At 39.4% G+C, this 19,726-nt stretch overlaps 1 protein-coding gene across 1 annotated transcript; it reads right to left on the bottom strand.

Moving 5' to 3' along the window:
- Positions 1–718: 718 nt before the first annotated feature.
- anapc5 (anaphase promoting complex subunit 5) lies at positions 719–10,673 on the bottom strand. Its single transcript, XM_067603846.1, has 17 exons — positions 10,162–10,673; positions 10,003–10,082; positions 6,983–7,092; positions 6,623–6,866; positions 6,291–6,357; positions 6,058–6,159; positions 5,771–5,961; positions 5,581–5,662; positions 5,033–5,125; positions 3,736–3,917; positions 3,335–3,470; positions 3,096–3,170; positions 2,810–2,931; positions 2,605–2,712; positions 2,149–2,296; positions 1,806–1,968; positions 719–1,669 (listed from the first exon to the last, which is right to left on the bottom strand). Exons 1-17 carry the CDS (start codon positions 10,357–10,359, stop codon positions 1,449–1,451), a joined length of 2,322 nt encoding a protein of 773 aa, XP_067459947.1. The 5' UTR covers positions 10,360–10,673; the 3' UTR covers positions 719–1,448.
- Positions 10,674–19,726: the final 9,053 nt, after the last annotated feature.

Consider the following 19,726-nt stretch of genomic DNA (forward strand, 5'->3'; position numbering starts at 1 on the left):
AGCTTTCTGGTGTCATTCATCCTGCGTTGATGGATGGATCGCAATTAGGGGTTTGAATCCCACCGCTGTCAGTCATACCTGCAACATTAAGACTCTTTGGTTAAAAGCATAAACCAGACGCCATAAAATTAGTTCTGCACTATGTTAAACTCACACACATACTTCCATAGTATATCCCATTAAACTTTAGTTTATCCTAATGTGACCTCAATACAAACACTGTGATCTGGCCCGCTTGCTCGACACACAGTTTGTTGTAATCAAGACAAACAAGTGAACACAGGTGCTATTTGGCCCCCTGCCAGAAACCATTTTACAGCGAGCAACAGTCAAACATCTCACTCCTGGGAACATGGTGTATCATGTGATATGAGAGAGTGACATGAAGCCAAACACTGCCCTTAAACTCGGTCAACAGGAACTTTCAGTTGCCGGGACAGATGGGAAAAAAAGCAGAGAGGCTTCCTGTCAACAGGCCTTGAAAGCTCTAATCAGACATCACACAAGGACAAACTCAAAAAAACTCAAAAAAAAAATCTCATCCTGAAACACTTTGGCAAACAGCAACTTAAAATACTATTAAAACTACAAGTGTTGCAGCATTGTAAGAGAGCTTTAGATTACCCTAAACAAAATAACCCCACAGATTTATAACTGCAGATATTCCCCTCACAATAATTCCATTTATGTCAGATGAAGTGAAAATTAAATATCCCGCTTCAGATGAAACAAATCATTTATTTTCTTGAAGGAAGTGCTTTAAGTAATGGATTACAGGCCCGTCAGAACACCTAAATGTAATGTTATCACACAAATCGTGTCAGACGTAAGTGGAATACAGATACAGTATCTGCCGTTGTCATTGTCGTTGCAGGTCTATTACATTATAAATGTGATCACGATTTCCTCCTCCAGATTCCTGCTTCATCAGTATTCTCCTGGCGAAATATGAATCATCCAGGCCACTGAAACACATTCATCTTGTAGCTGACTGTGATATTACCCTCATTCATCAAAAAGCGGTGGGTAAATCAGCACCGGCGTGACAGCTCTTGATAAACTTTCGCCGTTTCTAACACCAAACGGTTGGCTTGTATGTCTGACAGACCTGGGCTGCTGCTGTGGGGGAAGCTATTAAGCCGTAAATTATATTTATCAATAGGCCATCATTCAAATCTGTACCTGACCGCCACTAAAGAGACAAAGGATCCATTCTCCACCGACTGGAAACTTCAGCTTACTTATGACTACTGACATAGTCCTGTATTATGATCATCCTGGCACTGCTTGTCAGAGTTCCACAATTGCCTTCACCAAAATATTTAAAAATGAAATCCTTCAGTGCTGACAGAGAGCAGGACAGAGCTTCACCTCCATCTAGTGGTGAGTGACTCAACTCAGCAGTTAGAGGAGGTGTCCTTTTCAGTTTGTAGACGGACAGAGAGAAGTTAGAGTTGCATGGAGACAGGCGGTGCTGGTGATTGGAGCTCCTGGTCCAGCAGGCGGAAGAGCATGGCACTTTTGTTACACTGCGAGGTTTGTCCCAGAGAGTGGTAGAGCTGAGCCTGCAGGTAGTGGACGTCTCGCAGCCGCTCTTTACAGCTCAACTTGGAGAAATAGGCTGCAGCCTCGTTAAGCGTGTCAACAGCCAAAACCGCCACACGCAAATCTGCAGGGAGACAATGAACTGCAGTGTGTAAACAGATACCGATCAGCCATGACATACCATGAGATAGGGATCAGTATTCAAGAGGGTGGGGGGGAGGGGGTGGGGGGTGGTGGGGGGGGGTGATCGAGGCTGTTACCTGCTTGCCCTTGTCCATTTGGCTTGAACCCAGCTACTGCCATCTGACAACGGGCGGTCAGCAGCAGGGCACGGCCTTTGTCCATGACTGCTCCGTGCGCCAGAACAGGCTCGATGGCTTCATGCAGGACACCCAGAGCCTGCTCAGGAACTCCCAACATCAGCTGCAGAAAGGAGAGAACACAAGCATAATAAATGAAGCAAACTGTTCTCGAGGGTTGGTTGCATGCATGCTTTCATTTTGCATATACAGCATTCATACTGGAGATAAAGGCTGAGGTAATTTCTATTTATGGGAGTTGTGGTGGCATTAGAATGAAGTCAGTTTTCCTGTCTTGGCTGACCTGAGTAAAGGCCAGGTGAATGATGGTCTCTGAGGCCAGGGACTGTAGGTGGTGCTGTCTAGCCAGAGCCAGGGCCTGAAGAAGGAGGGGAAGAGCTGTGGAGAAACCAGATGACTCCCAGTGGAGCTCAGCCGTGGAAAGCATAACTCTGTGAAAGACATAAACAGGCAGTGATGAAGATGAGAATAAAAATGTGGCTCAGTCTTGATCCCTTAAAAAAAGAGCTTGTCTTTAGTTGGTGCTTCTGGTGATTCTTAAAATGATGCATAGTTTGAACTTCATGCATTAAATATTTATTTTAGCCTGAAAAAGGATGAGCAAATTCAAGTCAATAATTCAATAAAAAAAGAGAGTACATCGAGTTTAGGTGAGTTCACTCTCCTCTACGCTGCAGGAAAAAGGTAGTCATGGCATCAGTAAATGTGTTATAAAGAAATAAAAGCAGCATCTGTGTACCTGATGACCATCTCTGTACATTTGGTCTTCTCACAGTGCACCTGCAGTCGCTGTAAGATGCTGTATGCTTCAGTGGATCGATTGAGAGCCTTCAGAACTTGAGCTTTCCTGTCAGCAAATACACTGTTACAGCTCCAACACAAATTACATAAGTATGAACAGAAATGAATGAGATTAGAAATGAAGATTGGTGCCTCGGTGTTACCTGTAAAGACCCTCGGTTTTGTTTAAGGCAGAGATAGCTGTGACTAGTGGCTCCGCCAAATGGTATTTCCCTTCATTCATGTGCCTTTCAAACTGGATTTTCAGATCACAAAGCATCCAGAGCTGCGTTGGAGATTAAGAAACAAACACACACACACACACACACACACACACAAAAGACACCACTTAATTTCCAATAATATTATTGTGTGTATTTCCATTGCATGAATTAGGCTACATTATAACATACGTCAAGAAATAAAGCAATAATGTCTGAGAGAACACACCTTGGCATGCTGTGTGTGAGGAGGAAACTGTTCTTTCAGATGCTGGAGAATCTCTGAAACTGCACTGTACAGGCCCTGAAACACAAGCAAAAGTACATGAGGAAAAGAACTCCACCCAGGAGTTTAAAAGAAGACCTGGTCAATATTCATTACCTTCCCGCAAAGCTGGGCCCACTGACTAATGGATATGCAACAGCAGGGCACAAACCAGGCAGACGAGATGAAATCAAATGTGTTACCTGCTCAGCGTGCAGCTCGGCCAGGTGGCAGAGAGCCACGGAGAAGGCCTCTGTGTTGTTCTGCTGGACCCCAAAGTTGACCGGCTCCAGGCTGCTCATGTTGAGAAGCAGCTGGGCCTGCTGCAGAGCCATGGTGCTGCATGAGACACAGGGTGCCACATAAATAACTTATGAGAAGTCATTCTGAGTCATGCGTTTTTACACCTTTATTTATATTTTTTATACTCATGAAAAGTTCAGCTATCCAAAATGTTAATCCATGCATACAAACATGAGACATTTCACAGAGCTGATTTAATGTGAGTGTTAGGCAGGTTGTGTGCTGGCATGTAGTTCACCACCATTAACAGTGAACACAACTGACAACTGCATGTCAGGGGTGGCAAGGTGAAGAGCCTGACCTCTTGCCGTACATCCTCCATATGGACGTAGTCTGAGCCAGGCTGATCTCGATCAGCTCCGACAGACTGTGCTTCCAGTGCAGGATGTCTGTGTCCTTCAGCGCATCCATCAGTTTGTGTGCCGTCTTACCCTGTGTCGTCCCCTGCTGGACCAAAGACTGAATGCCCAGAGACGCCAGGTACTACAGCAGAGGGGGATTACCAAATCAGTGTGGTGCAGAGGTCACTTTTAGCCAAAAAACATGAATGATGAATGATACACTTTTTTTTGTTTCTCCAATAATGTGTGCGGCGAGTCATGTTTATTTTAAAATCTGCATTCTTGTGTTATTTTATGAAGGAATACTTACTTAAGGAAAAGCAATTCAGCTCAGGACACAACTATTTAATATAAATCAGTGTTTCATTAGAGGTGCTAAAGTGCTGTAGACAAATAACATTTATCTTAAACCCACTGTGCAACAGCTCTACAAATAACTAAATAAAGAAGACCTCCTAGTTGAAGTATTTGGGATTGTTTTGGCTCAGTTTTCAATGTGCAAAATTCTAAAAGCAAAGAGCCAGATTGACTTGTTAATTTCCCACTTTTAAACACAAAATGTTGTTGTTACACAGCGCAAAACACAAAATCTGGTGCTCAGCCCTCGCAATACACATCACTGAAATGTGTTAGTTAGAATTTCTCCTTATTTTAACATTGTTACCCACATGAGCAGCACTGCAACATACAAAGCCAATTTCTTCACCACCACTAAATGTACGGCAGTAGTGTAAAGAAAAAAAAAAGGAATGTATTTCCTTTTATTACTGTCAAAATGTTGCAATGTATTATTGTATTTTAGATAAACGTATGGTACATTCAAATATCTCAGGTATGGTGTCTGAAATAAAAACTAATCTTGTGGTAGATATAGAACAGAAAAGGTAAACTGGTGCAATGAAGCACAATAATTGTTTTTTCTTGTTTGAAGAGCTGCTGTAGTATAAAATTAGACTCTAGACTTTCCTATCTACATCTATATTTACAGCAAAACAGCACCTTCGATAAATAAAATCAAAGGTTTTAAAAGTCATTCTTACACTTTGTCATTTCAAACACACATTTCTACATGAATTGCACATTTTTGCTCTCACTGCTTTCAGCGTGATTCTGAGGAAATAACCAGTGCAGAATTGGTTTTGATGAGAATTAGTTACTGTTTGACAGCGTCATTTGATAATCCACTTGTAAATTAATGTACCTGCCAAAGCCATTTTAATATAGACGTTCTTATCTCAGAGCTCATGTTGTACTCACTGGCAGGCAGAAATGGGCAGCCATTTTCACTGAATCCTCAGTTAACACAGTGCTGTCAGCTCCCTTCATCTGTTCCAGTGTGTAGAGCCAACTCTGACGTAAGGCACAAAGAGAGAGAAACTAAGACGGACTCATGATACACTCACACATTATTAACAATCAGTACAGAGCTGCAACGATTAGACGATTAATCGATCGACAGAAAATTAATCGCCAACTATTTTGATAATGGATTAATCGCTTTGAGTCCTTTTTTAAAGAAAAAAATACTAAAATTCTCCCATTTCAGATTCTTAAATGTGAATATATTATAGTTTCTTTAGCCTGTTATGATAGTTAACTGAACATCTTTGGGTTGTGGACTGTTGGTCACGACGAAAGAAGACGTTTGAGGACGTCACCTTGGGCTTTGGGAAACAGTGATCAACATTTTTCACCATTTTCTGACATTTTATAGACCAAACTACTAATTAATTAATCGAAAATGTCATTGTACAAACACTGAAGTGAGGTAAAATACTAAAAGTCAAAATGTTTTTCTTTTTTACCAGACAATGCTGCAAGCACACATGATCGTTGGACTCTTGGGCGATGCGGATGGCCTCCTGTAGAGCCAGGTCAGCCTGCTGGCTACACGTACAGAAAATGGAAAACTGCTGTGTAAGTCATGTTTTATACAAACGGTCTTTATGCAGGAACCTGTCCATCTATTTGAAATCCGCCAGCTCTTGTACTCACTAGTGGCCGAAGCGACAATGCAAGCTTGCCAGGTTGAGAGCAGCATAGCGGAGACTTCGGCCGTAGCCTTCGTCCCCGTTGCTCTTCCCCTCATTTCCGGACAAGATGAGGCGGTCGAAATAATGTAAGAGACTGTGGGCGGAGAGGAAGATGTCCTGGACTCTCATGCTGTTCAGGTAATTTAGGTAATGCTGAAGAGAGAGAAAACACCATGAAAGAGATATTCCCCCTTCAATCGTTGATAAACGCATAAAAATGCTGGTGAAAGTTTAGGAGATGGGCCTCACCGCCTCAGCAAAATCTGGATTAAACTTCAGCATGTTGTTGAGCTCTTTCTGCAGTAAAGCAGGCTTTAGAGCTTTGTTCTCATCATTCTTCAGAAGGTAGGCCTGGCGAAAGACAGATTTGACACAGAATGTAGATGACTATTTGTTACCTATCATTTCAAAACTGCTGGTTTGAACAGTAGCTCTAGTCCTGTGATAATGACCTCGCGATTAGCCTCAGATATAGCACTTACCTGTCTTGCAAGAAAGTACTCTGCTTGTTTTTGTGACAGAGGACCTCTGCTTGGTGTGTTGTCATTCCTAAAACAGTACCAAAATAACACAAGAGATTGTGCTGTAAGCAATCATCGTGATCACAATAACATCAACTTGAGCAGCTTTACAATTACAATACTGCATTTGGCTAAATTCCATGTCTAGAGTAGCTTTAGACTTTTCCCCACACACACACACACACATTGAGAAATTTGCACAACATAGTGGTTGCAGCAAATTTCAACAAACAATTAAGGCAAGAATTAAATACTCTTGTCCGTTGAGAGTAAAACACTTAAAATTCACAAACCGAAGCTCTGACTCATGCAGTTGGGTGTCCACTTCCTCTCTCTCTATCCGGTCCCCTACTGTATCCTCAGTGCTGGTGAGGTCCATGTCAGAGTCGTCTGCGACCAGCGCCGGCAAACCCACTGGCCCGTCAGTAGGCTTGGCATAATGACTGTGGTAGTAGTGCTGCAGGGACTTGTACAGCTTGTACACCTGACTGAAGGACAGCTTGTTGTAGGCCAGAAGCATGTGTCTCATAAAAAGACCTGAAACACAAAAGGCGAGACACAGAAAAGAGCAAGTCTGCTTAATGAGAATCATAGTGACATTTCAGGACTTCCGATGAGACATTTAGAGCTGTCAAGTGATGTGAACTACTCACCCACAACACTGGTTTTATAAGCCTCAGAATCAAAAGCAGTGAATGGAGTGGGAAGAGTTGAGAAGAAGTACTCCATGTCTTTCAGCTCTCCGTCTGCCATTTCATGCAGCCTTTAAAAGGAAAAAAAATAGCCTCAAGAACTAGATACGTAAATATTTGAACTATTATGATTTAATATTGTCTACATATTGTCTGGGACCTTGGTCACTATGTCAGTAGATGTAATATTTTCCTCACCAAAGGCTAAAGTACTATTAAAAAATGGGTTCACAATTTTTCAAGTTTGTCTTCAAGGTATGCCATGCAGGATTTGTCGGTTGGGGTTAGAAAACACCCTTGTTACCGCTGGCAACACAACACAGCAAAAGAAAAGAAAACTTCCTGCAATCAATCATTTGTAAGTTGGTCTTAAAACTCAGTCCGAGGCATCTTAAAACTTTTTCTTGTCTAGACTTTCTGATAAATCAGACATTTTTAATATTATCTGTAGTTTTTGGCTCTCTCCAGCACTGAACAGGAAGCAGCAAACCGGGTAGTTACTAAGGTAACTCCCACTAAAATAACACTTGCTGGGGTATGATAAGGTTGTCTGACATTGACTGGTGACAGTTATTGGTTTGATTAATGGTTTACAGTCCACTAATGTGTGTTTGTATTGATTACTGATGGTGGCTGATCAGGTTAATTATCAGCTTATTGTACTCAGTATCTAACGGCAGTATGCAGTAAATGGTTGGCCTTTGCGTGTGTGTTTTTAAACTGCTTTCCTAATTAAATGTGATGTGTTTGATGATATTATTAATGACTCCTTATAAAACTTGAAAGCTCAGCATTCTCGTTGCCCTTTAGCTTCCCTTTTTATAAGTGACATTAACGTTTATTCACCCAGAAAAAAGCTAATATTTCACTGTATGATATGACCTCCTCTTTCTGTCAGTGGCTGTGTGTCTGCAGTGTATTTACTCGTTTTTCAAACATGATTTCAGGCCAATTGGAGGAGTTAAACCTATGACTTTCTGCCTTTGTATAATTATCCAGGTTGCTGCTGTTTCTACTCTTATTTCATGCAGTTTGTGGGGTTTAAAAACAGAAATGCTCCAACATCCAGCAACTGAAAGTGCTGTGTCCAGATAGTTGAAGGTTGTAGGTGGTTTCTGTGGGCAGCTGTATAAACTGTGTGGCTGTTTTAAATGTTGTAAAAATACCTTGTTTTCCCATGCATCCTGGAAAACCTGGAAATTTAAGGCTTTTTTTCAAGCACAGGATGACATCTTTTGAAATGTGATTGTCTTAGCTGATGTGATTTTTATTTGTAAAAGAAATGAAAATTAGTTGATTACAGCGTGTAGTTTCTGTTGTTTCTCTTCACAGTAGTTGTTATTCAGTTATAACTGAATGAATGAATTTACATTTTCTTTTGGCTGGTTTTTCAGAACAAACCACTGCACACACAGAGGCAGCTGTGGCCAAAAGCAGCTTCGGTTTCTGCTTCATTGTTCAACAGTTTTTCTTCAGGATGGGAAATAATCTCAAAATGAATCTAGTTGTAGTCTTGCAAACAGTGACCCTGCAAGATTCCCAGTCTTTGCAAAATCTTATAGTCTGTGACTAAACTCAGTGATTTATGATACATTGTCTTTAGATGTGAGAGGGTGTCAGATTTAAGTATTTTAAAAGTCTTCTAGTGTATAGTAGGCATAATCCAATGCCTTGGTGACTCGTCCCCACAGCAAACCTCTTGTTCCACAGGAAACACTGAACGCAGTATGCAAGGGTGAGAGAGAGTGAGAGAGAAAGAGAACAAGAGAGAGTGAGAGAGACAGAGAGAGAGAGTGTAGCCGTGGTCAAGCGAGCTAAAGAGTGGATGAAGACAGCGGAGCGGTGCTGGCGAGAACAAAGCCGTGAATCAGATAAATAAAATGTTATTTTCTGATTGTTTCACGGCGGTTATGTTCTGAAGCACAAATAAACACACCTACACCTCCACACAACCCTGCGGGAAGGTGCCGCATTGCAGGATTTGGTGTGAATGCAGAGCTTCATCTTGTCTGCTGTGACCTCTCTGCTCTGTGTGTGTGTAGCTCAGCCCCGCCCTCAGTAAAGCAGACACACAGACCTCCAGCTCTTTATACATCCAAGACACAGAGACAGAGAGCAGAGCGGAGCAGAGGAGAGCGATGGAGAAAGTGATGTAACCTGGTCGCTACCCTACAAGTCCTGACCTCACATTTGTGTGCTGTTATTGGCTGGGGGCTACACACCCACTGCCCAAAGGTTGACACTCAGAAGCGTCTCGAACACAGTAAAATAATAAGAAAATACAGGAAGAGTCTCTGTAGATAAATACGCCGCCACACACTTCTAGTGGGTCATAAATGATAATTGAGAGAGATTACTTTTGTATGAGTCTATATATTGTTCTTTTTAGGAAAATCCTGCATAGTATACCTTTAAGACAATAGTCAGGTGCCCACATAAACACTGAAATAGTTGTTTTCTTGCCATAATCATTTCTCCTGTTCATATTAGGCATTAGAAGATCCCTTTATAATGCACTAAATCCACAAGCCTCTTTCCGTGCAAAAATGTTTTTAAAAGCTTAAATAGATATCTTTCAATGTTACAGTCTTTTTAGTACCAAAGTCCCTCTTTTTGTTACTTCCACCGCAGCTCAACAGGGAAACACTGTCTGAGGAAACACAAAGAGGGAATTTGATGCTAAAAAACTGTAAATGTGATATATCCACTTGATATGACTAACTCAGACTGCTGAAGCCTCATATAAGCTTCAGATACACTTTTAAATGCATTTTTGCACAAAATGACTGTGTGGACACACTGTGGATTTTGGCCTCCATCACTTACATTCAAGGTGCATTTGAAGGGGATCTTTTAATGGCCAGTATGAACAGGAGGGATGATTACAACTCTTTAAATATGTAATATGGAAATATATTATCTATATCTACAAGATTGCATGCTAGTAAGCAATTAAAGTGTGTTAAAATAAAACAGTGTACCTGAGTTTAACAGCATATGCAGTCTGAGGACAACACTCCTCTACAGTCTTCAGGAACTGGCTGAGAGTCAGGTCTGGACCCTGATAACAAGAGACACTCACATGAGACACCAGCTTCAACACACAGGAGTGCAGACTCATTTCGTCTACAAAAACTAACCTGCTGCAGGGGCAGGATGAGTTTGTTGAGTCGTCTTCTTTCTGGCAGCGTGACTTTGGACGCGGTCATCTCGTACAGCAGCGCCAGCACGGAGATCTTATACGGACTCACCCAGTCCTTGATGCCGAACACGTTAGCATGGACCACTCCGTTCGTCATCATAGGGTTGAAATACAAACTCTCATGCACACTCGCCATTCTTCAGAGGGTTTACTTAGGCTACGGTGAAGCAAAAACAAACGAATAAGGTTCGTGCTACACAACATTTAGAAGAGAGAAAGTTCAAAACAGCCGGCAGCAGCGGCTAACACTAGCTTCCTTTAACGTTAGGTACGTTAAGTCCCCTGTAGGAGCCAATAAAACATCAACGACTGGTCTTAGCTAATGTGCAGATCCGGTGTCATACTGCCAGCTTCGGTCTGTTCAGTTTATTTGGTTAATGGTAAACATGTTTATAAAAGTTGCCTCTTTGCTTTCAAACCGCCCTCCTTCTGTCCACTTAATAATACGTCACAAAGTCGGGATTTCCACCCGCATTCCGCGAAGACCCGCCCTACTCTGCCTCTGATTGGCTAGTACTCGTTTCCTTCGTTGGTCAGATTGGTTAGATTTAGGCATAGTTCGGAATATCAGGGTCAGAGCCAATCACAGGTAGAGTAGGGCGGGTGTTCGCAGAATACAGGTGTGAAAGACGCCCCCCCAACAGATAAACGTTTTGAAGCGAGGATGAACCATGCGGTCGATACTGCATATGTATTTTAGCCTGTTAAATGCAGTGACGTAAATGATTAGTAAAGTAATTGTGTCTGTCTTAACATGACGGAATTGACAGTTGTCATTTATGTTCAATACTAGGTTTTTATTGCCCTCTTGTGTTTACAGTGTGTAACTACATCTATTCCTAGTATGAAATAAGGCAACTCCAGACATGTTTAAGATATATATAAAATACTCTACTTTGAATAATAATTTGTGTCTGATATGGTTTTTCCACAAAAAAAAGTTCAAGTATCTTAGTAGTTAAAATCCTTAAAATTGCATCTACCTCTTCTCTCATTAATTGATGAATTATTGTTAATTTCAGCTGGATTGGAGATGTTTCCTACTTCACTATTAAGTCTACTTGTGTAAATTGCATATTGGACCACACTGGCTTTGTGATCCTGCTTGTAGAGAAACTTTCCTCTTTTAGCAGATGACTGTGAAAACAGCTTTAAAGTGTCAAACTCTGCACATACATCATTCTGTACAGTGAAACTCAAACATTCAACTATAGGAACAAGAAGAAAAACATATTTTTGAGTGTTCGGTGTATGATGTGAAGACATGTTAATGAGTGTTTTGAAGTTTTGTCATTTTTAAGACACATGGCAGAATGTCTGCTGCCAGGTGAACAATTACTCTATACACTAGAGTGTACACTGCCTTCCATAACCTTTGTCCACTGTAAGTTTTATTTTGTGTGTTGGTGTTTTCAGTATTAAATTTGTATTGTCATTACATTGGTGCTAGTCAGTTTCTTTGCAGTTACTCAATATGACCATTAGACAGCAGTGTTGACATCCCTAATATCTAACAACAAGGTGGACAAATTATAGCATAGTCATACTTCTGGTGAAAACATTCAAAACAACATTTTTGAAAATAGCCAGAGGTTTTAGGTGGAGGTTCAGTAAACAGTATATGTACCCAAGATTAAAATGCTCTCATGGCAAACTACCAAGTGCCAAGGCAGACACAACAGCATCCAAAACATCCAGTGAGGCGGTTACCACTTTCAAAATGAAACTGTCAAATGATGGATTATTATATCTATATATATTTAGAGAGATTCAACAAATTATGAAGATTCTGCCAAAAAGGGATGTGTCTGAACCTGAATGTAATGATTAATAGTTTATTCCTCTTCAACCTCAGATGAATTTTCCATTTTAAATATTTTTTCTATTTATTTATTCTTTTATTCAGTATATTCAATTTAGTGACAGTCACATCCAAATAAATAATAATCTACACACTTTTTAAAATTAAAATGTCAACACTTGTGACAAGTCTGATGTTAAGTAAATCAATCAAAATAGCAAAGTATTATAATCCAGTGTACTGAAAAGTACACAGATGCACTCAGCTGTCTCCTCTACTGCTCACTGCCTCACAACCTTTTATGTTGTGAATGAAATCAATATTTTATTTTGATCTGCTGAAAATTGCATCATGTAAAATACACTGACTGCCAAATATAGACTTAATGATGTCAAAGTTTTGCCAGGTACGATTTCAATACATTTTACATATACTTACATAAGTGTAGTATTTATCAAATTCCCTACAACCTTTATCATTTCCATAGGCAGATTTAAAGTGCTTTGCAATATGCCATCAGAGTAACATGTTCCCAACATATTACTGAACCGATGTTGTTGTCATTTAGCAGATGGTTATGACAATCCTGAGAGCACTGAAGCAGGCTCACGGCCTCAGATCCGTGCTGGAGAGAGCTCTGTCTGTTTCTTCACACATCCTCCAGCAGTGCGCTGCTGAATGTAGCTCAGCTGGTCTCTGGTCAGCTTTCAGTTAACTAAGATACATACATTAAACACAAAAATCCAAATCCCCAAATGACCTCCCAGCTCAATGTTTATATTTTTGAATATCAATAGTGAAATTCTGTGATTTTTGGACACTATTGCCTATACTAAAAATTACACGTTTTAGTAAAATAGTAGTTCAGTAGAATAAGACTTGATGAAGTGCATGAAAACCTTCACCAGTTTGTTTTCCTACAGAAGATGATGTGTGCTGCTGCTTCTTGCTCATCCAGCTGATGCTGATGCTCCTACTGTGGCACTCATCTGGACCAACAACAACATGCAGGTGCAGCTGTTACCACAACAACTACTAATACTACTACTGCTACAAGAGTTACTGCTTACTACAACAATTGCTGCTACTTCTGCTTGTTTTTTTCCCTTCTCCAGATGAGTGCTGTAACTCTAGAGACTCAGGGGAGAGTCCCAGGTGTCTCTGTGGATCAAGACCCCCCTCCTCCACCTCCTAAAACAGCTTCATGAAGACCTTTGGGACCTCTATCCAGGTAAAATTGAGACAGATCACTGGATCTGTCTGTCTGACTTAACAGCAGACAAAGACATTTTCACTAGAAATTCCCAGTTGAACCTTTGAACCTCAGTGGTATTATGGTCTAATCAGACCTATATAACTCCTCTGTGTCTCATTATAATTTCTCATGTGTTTCAGTTACACTGAGGTCTTACAGAGGGCTTTTCTCATAATAACTGGTGAGAATATCCTGGATTATCACTGACATGTCACATGAACCCTGTCTGTTCAATCAGCATTTTGAGTGGGTGGACAAGAAATAATGATTACTAAACGGAGGTGAAAACACCTGCTGATAACACCTTTAAGTTAAAAACATGGCAGGGCTGTGTTTGTCAGCTTGAAATTTGGAAATGTCAAATAATGCTTTAAATCTTTAAATATACTAAAACTTTAATTAAAAAAACACTACAAGGTTTAATACTGCTTTTTAAGTCCCTGAAATTGAGGTTTGATGATAGGCTGGAGTCTCTCAGTGCTGTCAAGGTAGAAAAAAATTTTTTTTTCAATGGATAAAACATGACTTCATGAAACAAGTATTTTTACATTTTGGCACCTCGCCTGGCACAGCACAATTATTCAATAACTATTATCTTGTAATTCACATACTTTCATGACTCTTCACCTCAGTATATTTTGGTCCTGCAGGCCCACATGCCTTTTAACAAAAACTGAACGCCCTGAGAGACAAACAATAAGACAGGCTACCAGTGGACCGTATAGCAAGCATTGACAGAGTATGATAATATATGATGGATTAATGCTTTTCAAAACAGGAATTGTCTCTTTATGCCTTTAAACCTTCATAAAAGATGTGTAGATAGTAGATAGTAGATAAATTAAAACCTGCATTAACTGATTGTTTGTCTACTTGGTGCAGCAAAAACAAGCTGTAAACACAACACTGACATATTATCAACTTTTAAGCTGACATAGCAAACTTGATAGCAATCACTTCCCTATTTACACATCCAGCAAACACAAGCAACATTAGCATTCATTTGGAGTCGTGTTTCTGGACTCCTGACGAATGTAAATCCAATATTCACTCTTCTTTTAGCTTTGGGCTGGTCTCCACCAACTCCTGTGGGAAATATCTGGCCCTTTAGCTGCTAAATGCTCCACTATGATCAACAGCTTGTCACTAGCTTTGTCTGTCTGTAGTTTGGTGCTGGGCAGGTGGCATTCAGTGGGGTTTTACAGCTTCACTTCATTGATCTGATCCTTTGTTAATATGAAATTATTGATTATAGCAGCTTTAAAGACATTATCAATGATGTACACTGTCTAGGGTGTACATGTATACATTATTTCTAGTTAGTTAGAAAATGTTCTTTGGCTTCACCACATAGCGTTAAAACAATACATAAGTGTATAAGTTAGTAATTTTTACAAGTAAATTACGAAACTTGCAACTGCTCATCCATAGTGTAAACTTTTTGCCATGTACAAATGTGAAGCACATCATTTTCAGTTTTTCCTGACCTGTTCCAAATGATGTATAACAAAACTGATGATCTATAAATCTTTAAGTTATTGATTTACTTGTCATTTACAGAGTGGAATTATTCATTTATGCATAGTGTACCATAATACACTGCTCTAACAACAAAGCTCCTTTCTGCAACTGTTGTCTATACATGTATCTCATATTACTCGAACTGTCAATATGATACATACAGGTGACATTAAATTTGGAAACAGATGATGTGCTCTTTTGCAAATTTTACACTAGTTAGTTGTTCACTCATTATGTTCAAGTTTAATTTAAGGAAATGTTTAGATTTGTATGAGACAGTTTACAATTTATATTCATAGGATATCAGTAGAAATGCATGTCCTTTGCCTGCATTTATTTTGATTCTGATTCTGCTCGTGACTGATTTGAGGTTGGGGGGAAAAAAAAGCATCATGAGCTAGAAATGAGAACTGATTGTGTAAGAACAGTAAATTTGAATAGGATGCAAGATGAAGCATGAAATGTGAAAACACAACACGAGTCTTATCTACGGTATATTGAGCATGTGAATCTATATGACAGAATAATAAGCAACTTTATCCAGAAGATGGCAGTATTGAACTTCCAGCTCATAATGTGTGGTTCAAGAGACTGTACAACGACTGAACCCCCACTCCCACACACACACACAAACACACACACACACACACACACACACACACACCTTGGTTCCCCCTCTCCAGCTCTCCCTCTGTGTCTCCTTCTCGCTGAGGTGCAGTCAGTAGATAGTTCACAATGACACCTGTCAGAGTTGATATTTCTGAAAAGCTTAAATTGACTGTAAATGTGTCTGTCAATATATGAGTCATTGTAAGCTAACAGTACCAACTGTATGACTGCACAGTTTGTAGGATTTGGTAAACAAAGGATCAGAACAAGCAAACGTGTGTGTCGTGTCTCCCAGTTTTGTGAGCAATGCAGGAGTTTTACTTTGACTGCTGATCTATCTATCTATCTATCTATCTATCTATCTATCTATCTATCTATCTATCTACTAACTACCCTCATGCTACTTGTGAGGGCTTCTTTTCTATGTGGTTTGGATAATAAAGGAAAAATAAAACATGAGCAGTTAACTAGGATCAGTATGCACCTTCCATCACAGAGTGTAATTGGACTGGACCCATAATAACACATCATTAAGTTATGGCATTTGAAAGTTTATTCATAACATTCCACATTAGGATTTGCTCTCAATAACAATAAGATATGGCTGAAAATGTCCTTTCAATTTCAAACAGACTTGATCAATCCCGCAATTTGTTTTCATTGCCTGCTGTCATTTCAGTGGTTGTCACTTTTTTTTAATGGAGGATATTGAATTTTTGAATTGCACTCTTTTCCTGCTTTGAATGAAAACAAATTCATAAAAAATCTAAAATTAGTGAAAAACAAAATTAGGAAGTATGAGCTTCAATTACCGAGTGGGACATCACAAGTGCTTCATCAATACTTTACAGTGGTTTCTCTGGATTTTCCTTAAATGAATAGTTTAGGAAAAACACCTTCTTGCCGGGGAGTTAGATGAGAAGATTGAGATTGAGAGTGATATTGATCTCCATGACTAACTCTCAGCAAGAAAGCGAAGAGGTGTATTTCCCAAAATGTTGAACTATTCCTACGAGGTTTCACATGTCTGAAAATGTCAACTTGCTAGAGAAAGACACTCATATTTAAAGTACATACAGCAATAAATAGGCACAGTATCAGTACTACAGAGTTGTTCAGTAGCATGCCAATGTAGCATGTAATGTCATCTGGTAAGATATCCCTTAACATCATTTAGATGTCACAGCTCCATATTATCTTACTGACACGACAATGCTCTTCACTAGCTTCTGCATCGCTTTTCTCTTTTCATGTCTTTATGTCACCATTGGATTAAAACTTTGTATGTTATCAAAAACGCGGCCACCAAACTGTGTTTCATTTGCACCATTTGCATTTCTACCCCCATTTTTCTGGAGACGCTAAAAGGAAAGTCACTGATACCGCTGCGCCCCCAGCCAATCTTGCGCTACCTTGGAACATGGCCTTATTAATTAACATATTGAACTGCTCCATTTTCAAAAGGTCATTTTGTCTACCCTTCACAATTCAGGGATTTTACATAACATATTCTCACATCAAGTCAGTGATGTCCTTACAGTCTTTGTTTGAAACTGGCAAAACATACACTGTACCCACTGTATTTTCTTCTTTTCAAGCACTTGTGTAACCTTTTATCTAAGCGGGCTTTCATGTTGTGGCACCTTTTACAGTAATCATCATGATATCAAACCAGGATTGATGCATTTTTGTTCCTCCTTGCTTCGCTGCTGGTTTTGTCTGACTCTTAAGTGTGTGTAATAGATTACCAGAGATAAACTTATTGTGCCTTGTGTGAGGAATGACAGACCTCTGTGTACACTGACCCTGACTCAGCTTCCTGCTGCTTACTCAGTGTCTCTAAATGGATTAAGTTGTCAGTTGGACAGCCCATCTGAGATTTTTAATATCCAGCCTGAGGTTTATCAAGCAACCGTCTGCCAAATGGTATCAGAGGGATTTACTTCGGTTTTATTGCAACTTTCTCTCTCTCTCCTTCATCTAAGATATGGTCATGCCCTCTGCGATTCCTTGAGGGTATTTCACTTGTACATTAATAACACATTGAGGAGAGTAAGTAAAAATATATTCCATGAACTCCAGAGTGAATATATTACATTTTATAACTGCAATTTATAGCATATGTGAGGTAGGCAAATTATGACCATTGCTGCATTTATTAATTTCTTGATCTATTATTACATCTTGGCAATTTTCCATCAAATTCTGTTGTTTCCACTTGACCAAAAGCCAGATAAGAATGAAAATGAAACATTAGAGAATCTCGAGGACTTAATGGATTTTGGAAGAGATAGAAAGCTGACCAGAGGCTTACTGACTTTAAGCGAGAGGACTCACAGCTCACGGGACACCCACCTCTCCATGTATGCAATAACTGCCCATTTCCTCCTCTTTGCAGAGATTCAGTCTCTGTGGACGGACCTTGAACACTTCCTTGACTACCTCTGTGGTGCTGATACACTGTCCATATTGCTGAAATTTTAAACACTATAGTATGTGTTTTAACACAGCAGAGTGAAGTCTGTGATGGTGCAGTTGGAATTGTTTAATCACATCAGGTACCCACAGAGAGAAACATGTCAGTTGCTTGTGTGTGTGTTGTGTATTGTTCGTTGAGCCTGTTTGTTTGTGTATCTGCCCATGCATTTGTGTGGGTTTGTGTATAAATGTGTGCCAGTGGGTGTTTTTGTTCCACAAAAATATCTTGTAACTGTTGCTGTTGTTCGTGAGAGAGCCATAAACCAAAAAGACCTGAATACAGAAAACATAAGAAGTTTTCAACTTCTAGTTTATACATTACATTTTTTTGGTTTAACCTGAGAAAAATGGCTTGCTTCTCATTGGTTGTTTAGGTTTGGCTTATTACGTAATGTCTTAAAACCTCAAAAGAAACTTCACATGTGTTTAAACTACTTTGTACAAATTGTACATCACCACAGAACATATCTGAGTATTGGCTATTGAAGTGTTAAATGTATAAAGTGAGCTTTCAGTGGGCTGCCAGTGGATGGATGTCTTCAACACAATATAATGTCATTCAAGTATTGTAATTGGGTATCACGCAGTTTCCTTTCAGTTTCCAAGGATGTTTCAAAGAAAGAACTATGTAATTTAGTACAAATTGTATAGGGAAAATGGAGCCAATGTTCTAAGACAGTACACCTAGAAAGTGCCCACATTTGAATTGTTGAGAAAAAAAACAGATATTATAGTAGTATGTGTAGTTGTCATATGGTTGCACAGAGTTTATATGCTGAATTAAAAACTAACTTAATCCAGACAGGTTTAAGATATATAAAATAAACTGCTAGGAATAATGATTTGTGTCTGATACAGTTTTTCAACAAAAAAGTTTGGGTAACTAGTTAAGAATACTTCAAATTACATCTAATCTTTCCTCCTCATTAAAAAAATCCAGAATCTATGAGTATGCAAATATTTTTCAGTTTCAAAAGTTCAACTACTGGAAACAAGATGTCTCTTACTTCATTGTAAAGCTCATTCTCAGTGTTCAGTGCACTGTAGGATTCAAATTTCCACATCTCAATTGTGTAGGTTGCATACAGGACCACAATTGGCTCCAAATAAGCTATAATAAGATATAAATCATGCTCGTAGTGTAGGTAGAGTAGTGCCTTAAACTCTGCACAGTAACAAAGAGTAAAAAACATGTTTTTAAGGGGAGATGCACTTTACTGTAAGTATTGAATATTCATGACAATCAAAATTAAAAAGAAGAAAAAGAGTTTACCCTCAAAAGCTCAGCTAATCTCCTTCATTAGCACTGTGTGGGCATGTTTGATCAGATTTTATTGACAGTATAGTGGATAAACCCAAGAATATGAGAAATTGAATTCTTTCAGAAACATTATGATATTTTAATTTAACAGTCTGTCTATGTGTGGATGCAGGAGCACACACACACACACACACACACACACACACACACACACACACACACACACACACACACACACACACACACACACACACACAATAACCTCTGACCTCAAGGCATAAGGATGTCAAGGAAAATTTGAACTAACAATGGACTAAAAACCCAGCCTTCTTTCCATCAGTCATGAAAAGAAAATTGAGTTTTTGGAATTTAATGACTTTGTTTCTTCCAGATATGGGTAGACTGCACCAACTGGAACTCACTCCCCTCTCTAGGTTCATAAAATTCATGGACACGACACATCCTGGTGTCACTCTTCTCCCTTATTATTCACAAAGAATGTCTAAAATAGTTAGAAAATGCCTACTTAAGTGTGTAAAAGTATGTATCTTGACCTGTCTAACCAATGTTAACCTTTA

This window comes from Thunnus thynnus, chromosome 2 (genome assembly GCF_963924715.1).
Source record: "Thunnus thynnus chromosome 2, fThuThy2.1, whole genome shotgun sequence".
In the NCBI taxonomy this organism is placed as follows: domain Eukaryota; kingdom Metazoa; phylum Chordata; class Actinopteri; order Scombriformes; family Scombridae; genus Thunnus; species Thunnus thynnus.

What these genes read in the sequence shown, in the direction of transcription:
- anapc5 (XM_067603846.1), bottom strand. Translation starts at nt 10,359, where the DNA reads ATGGCGAGTGTGCATGAGAGTTTGTATTTCAACCCTATGATGACGAAC. An exon ending in CTCACACACAGCATGCCAAG is followed by an intron (nt 2,932 to 3,095) that starts GTGTGTTCTCTC and finishes TCTCCAACGCAG; the next exon opens with CTCTGGATGCTTTGTGATCT. An exon ending in AAATGGACAAGGGCAAGCAG is followed by an intron (nt 1,670 to 1,805) that starts GTAACAGCCTCG and finishes GTCTCCCTGCAG; the next exon opens with ATTTGCGTGTGGCGGTTTTG.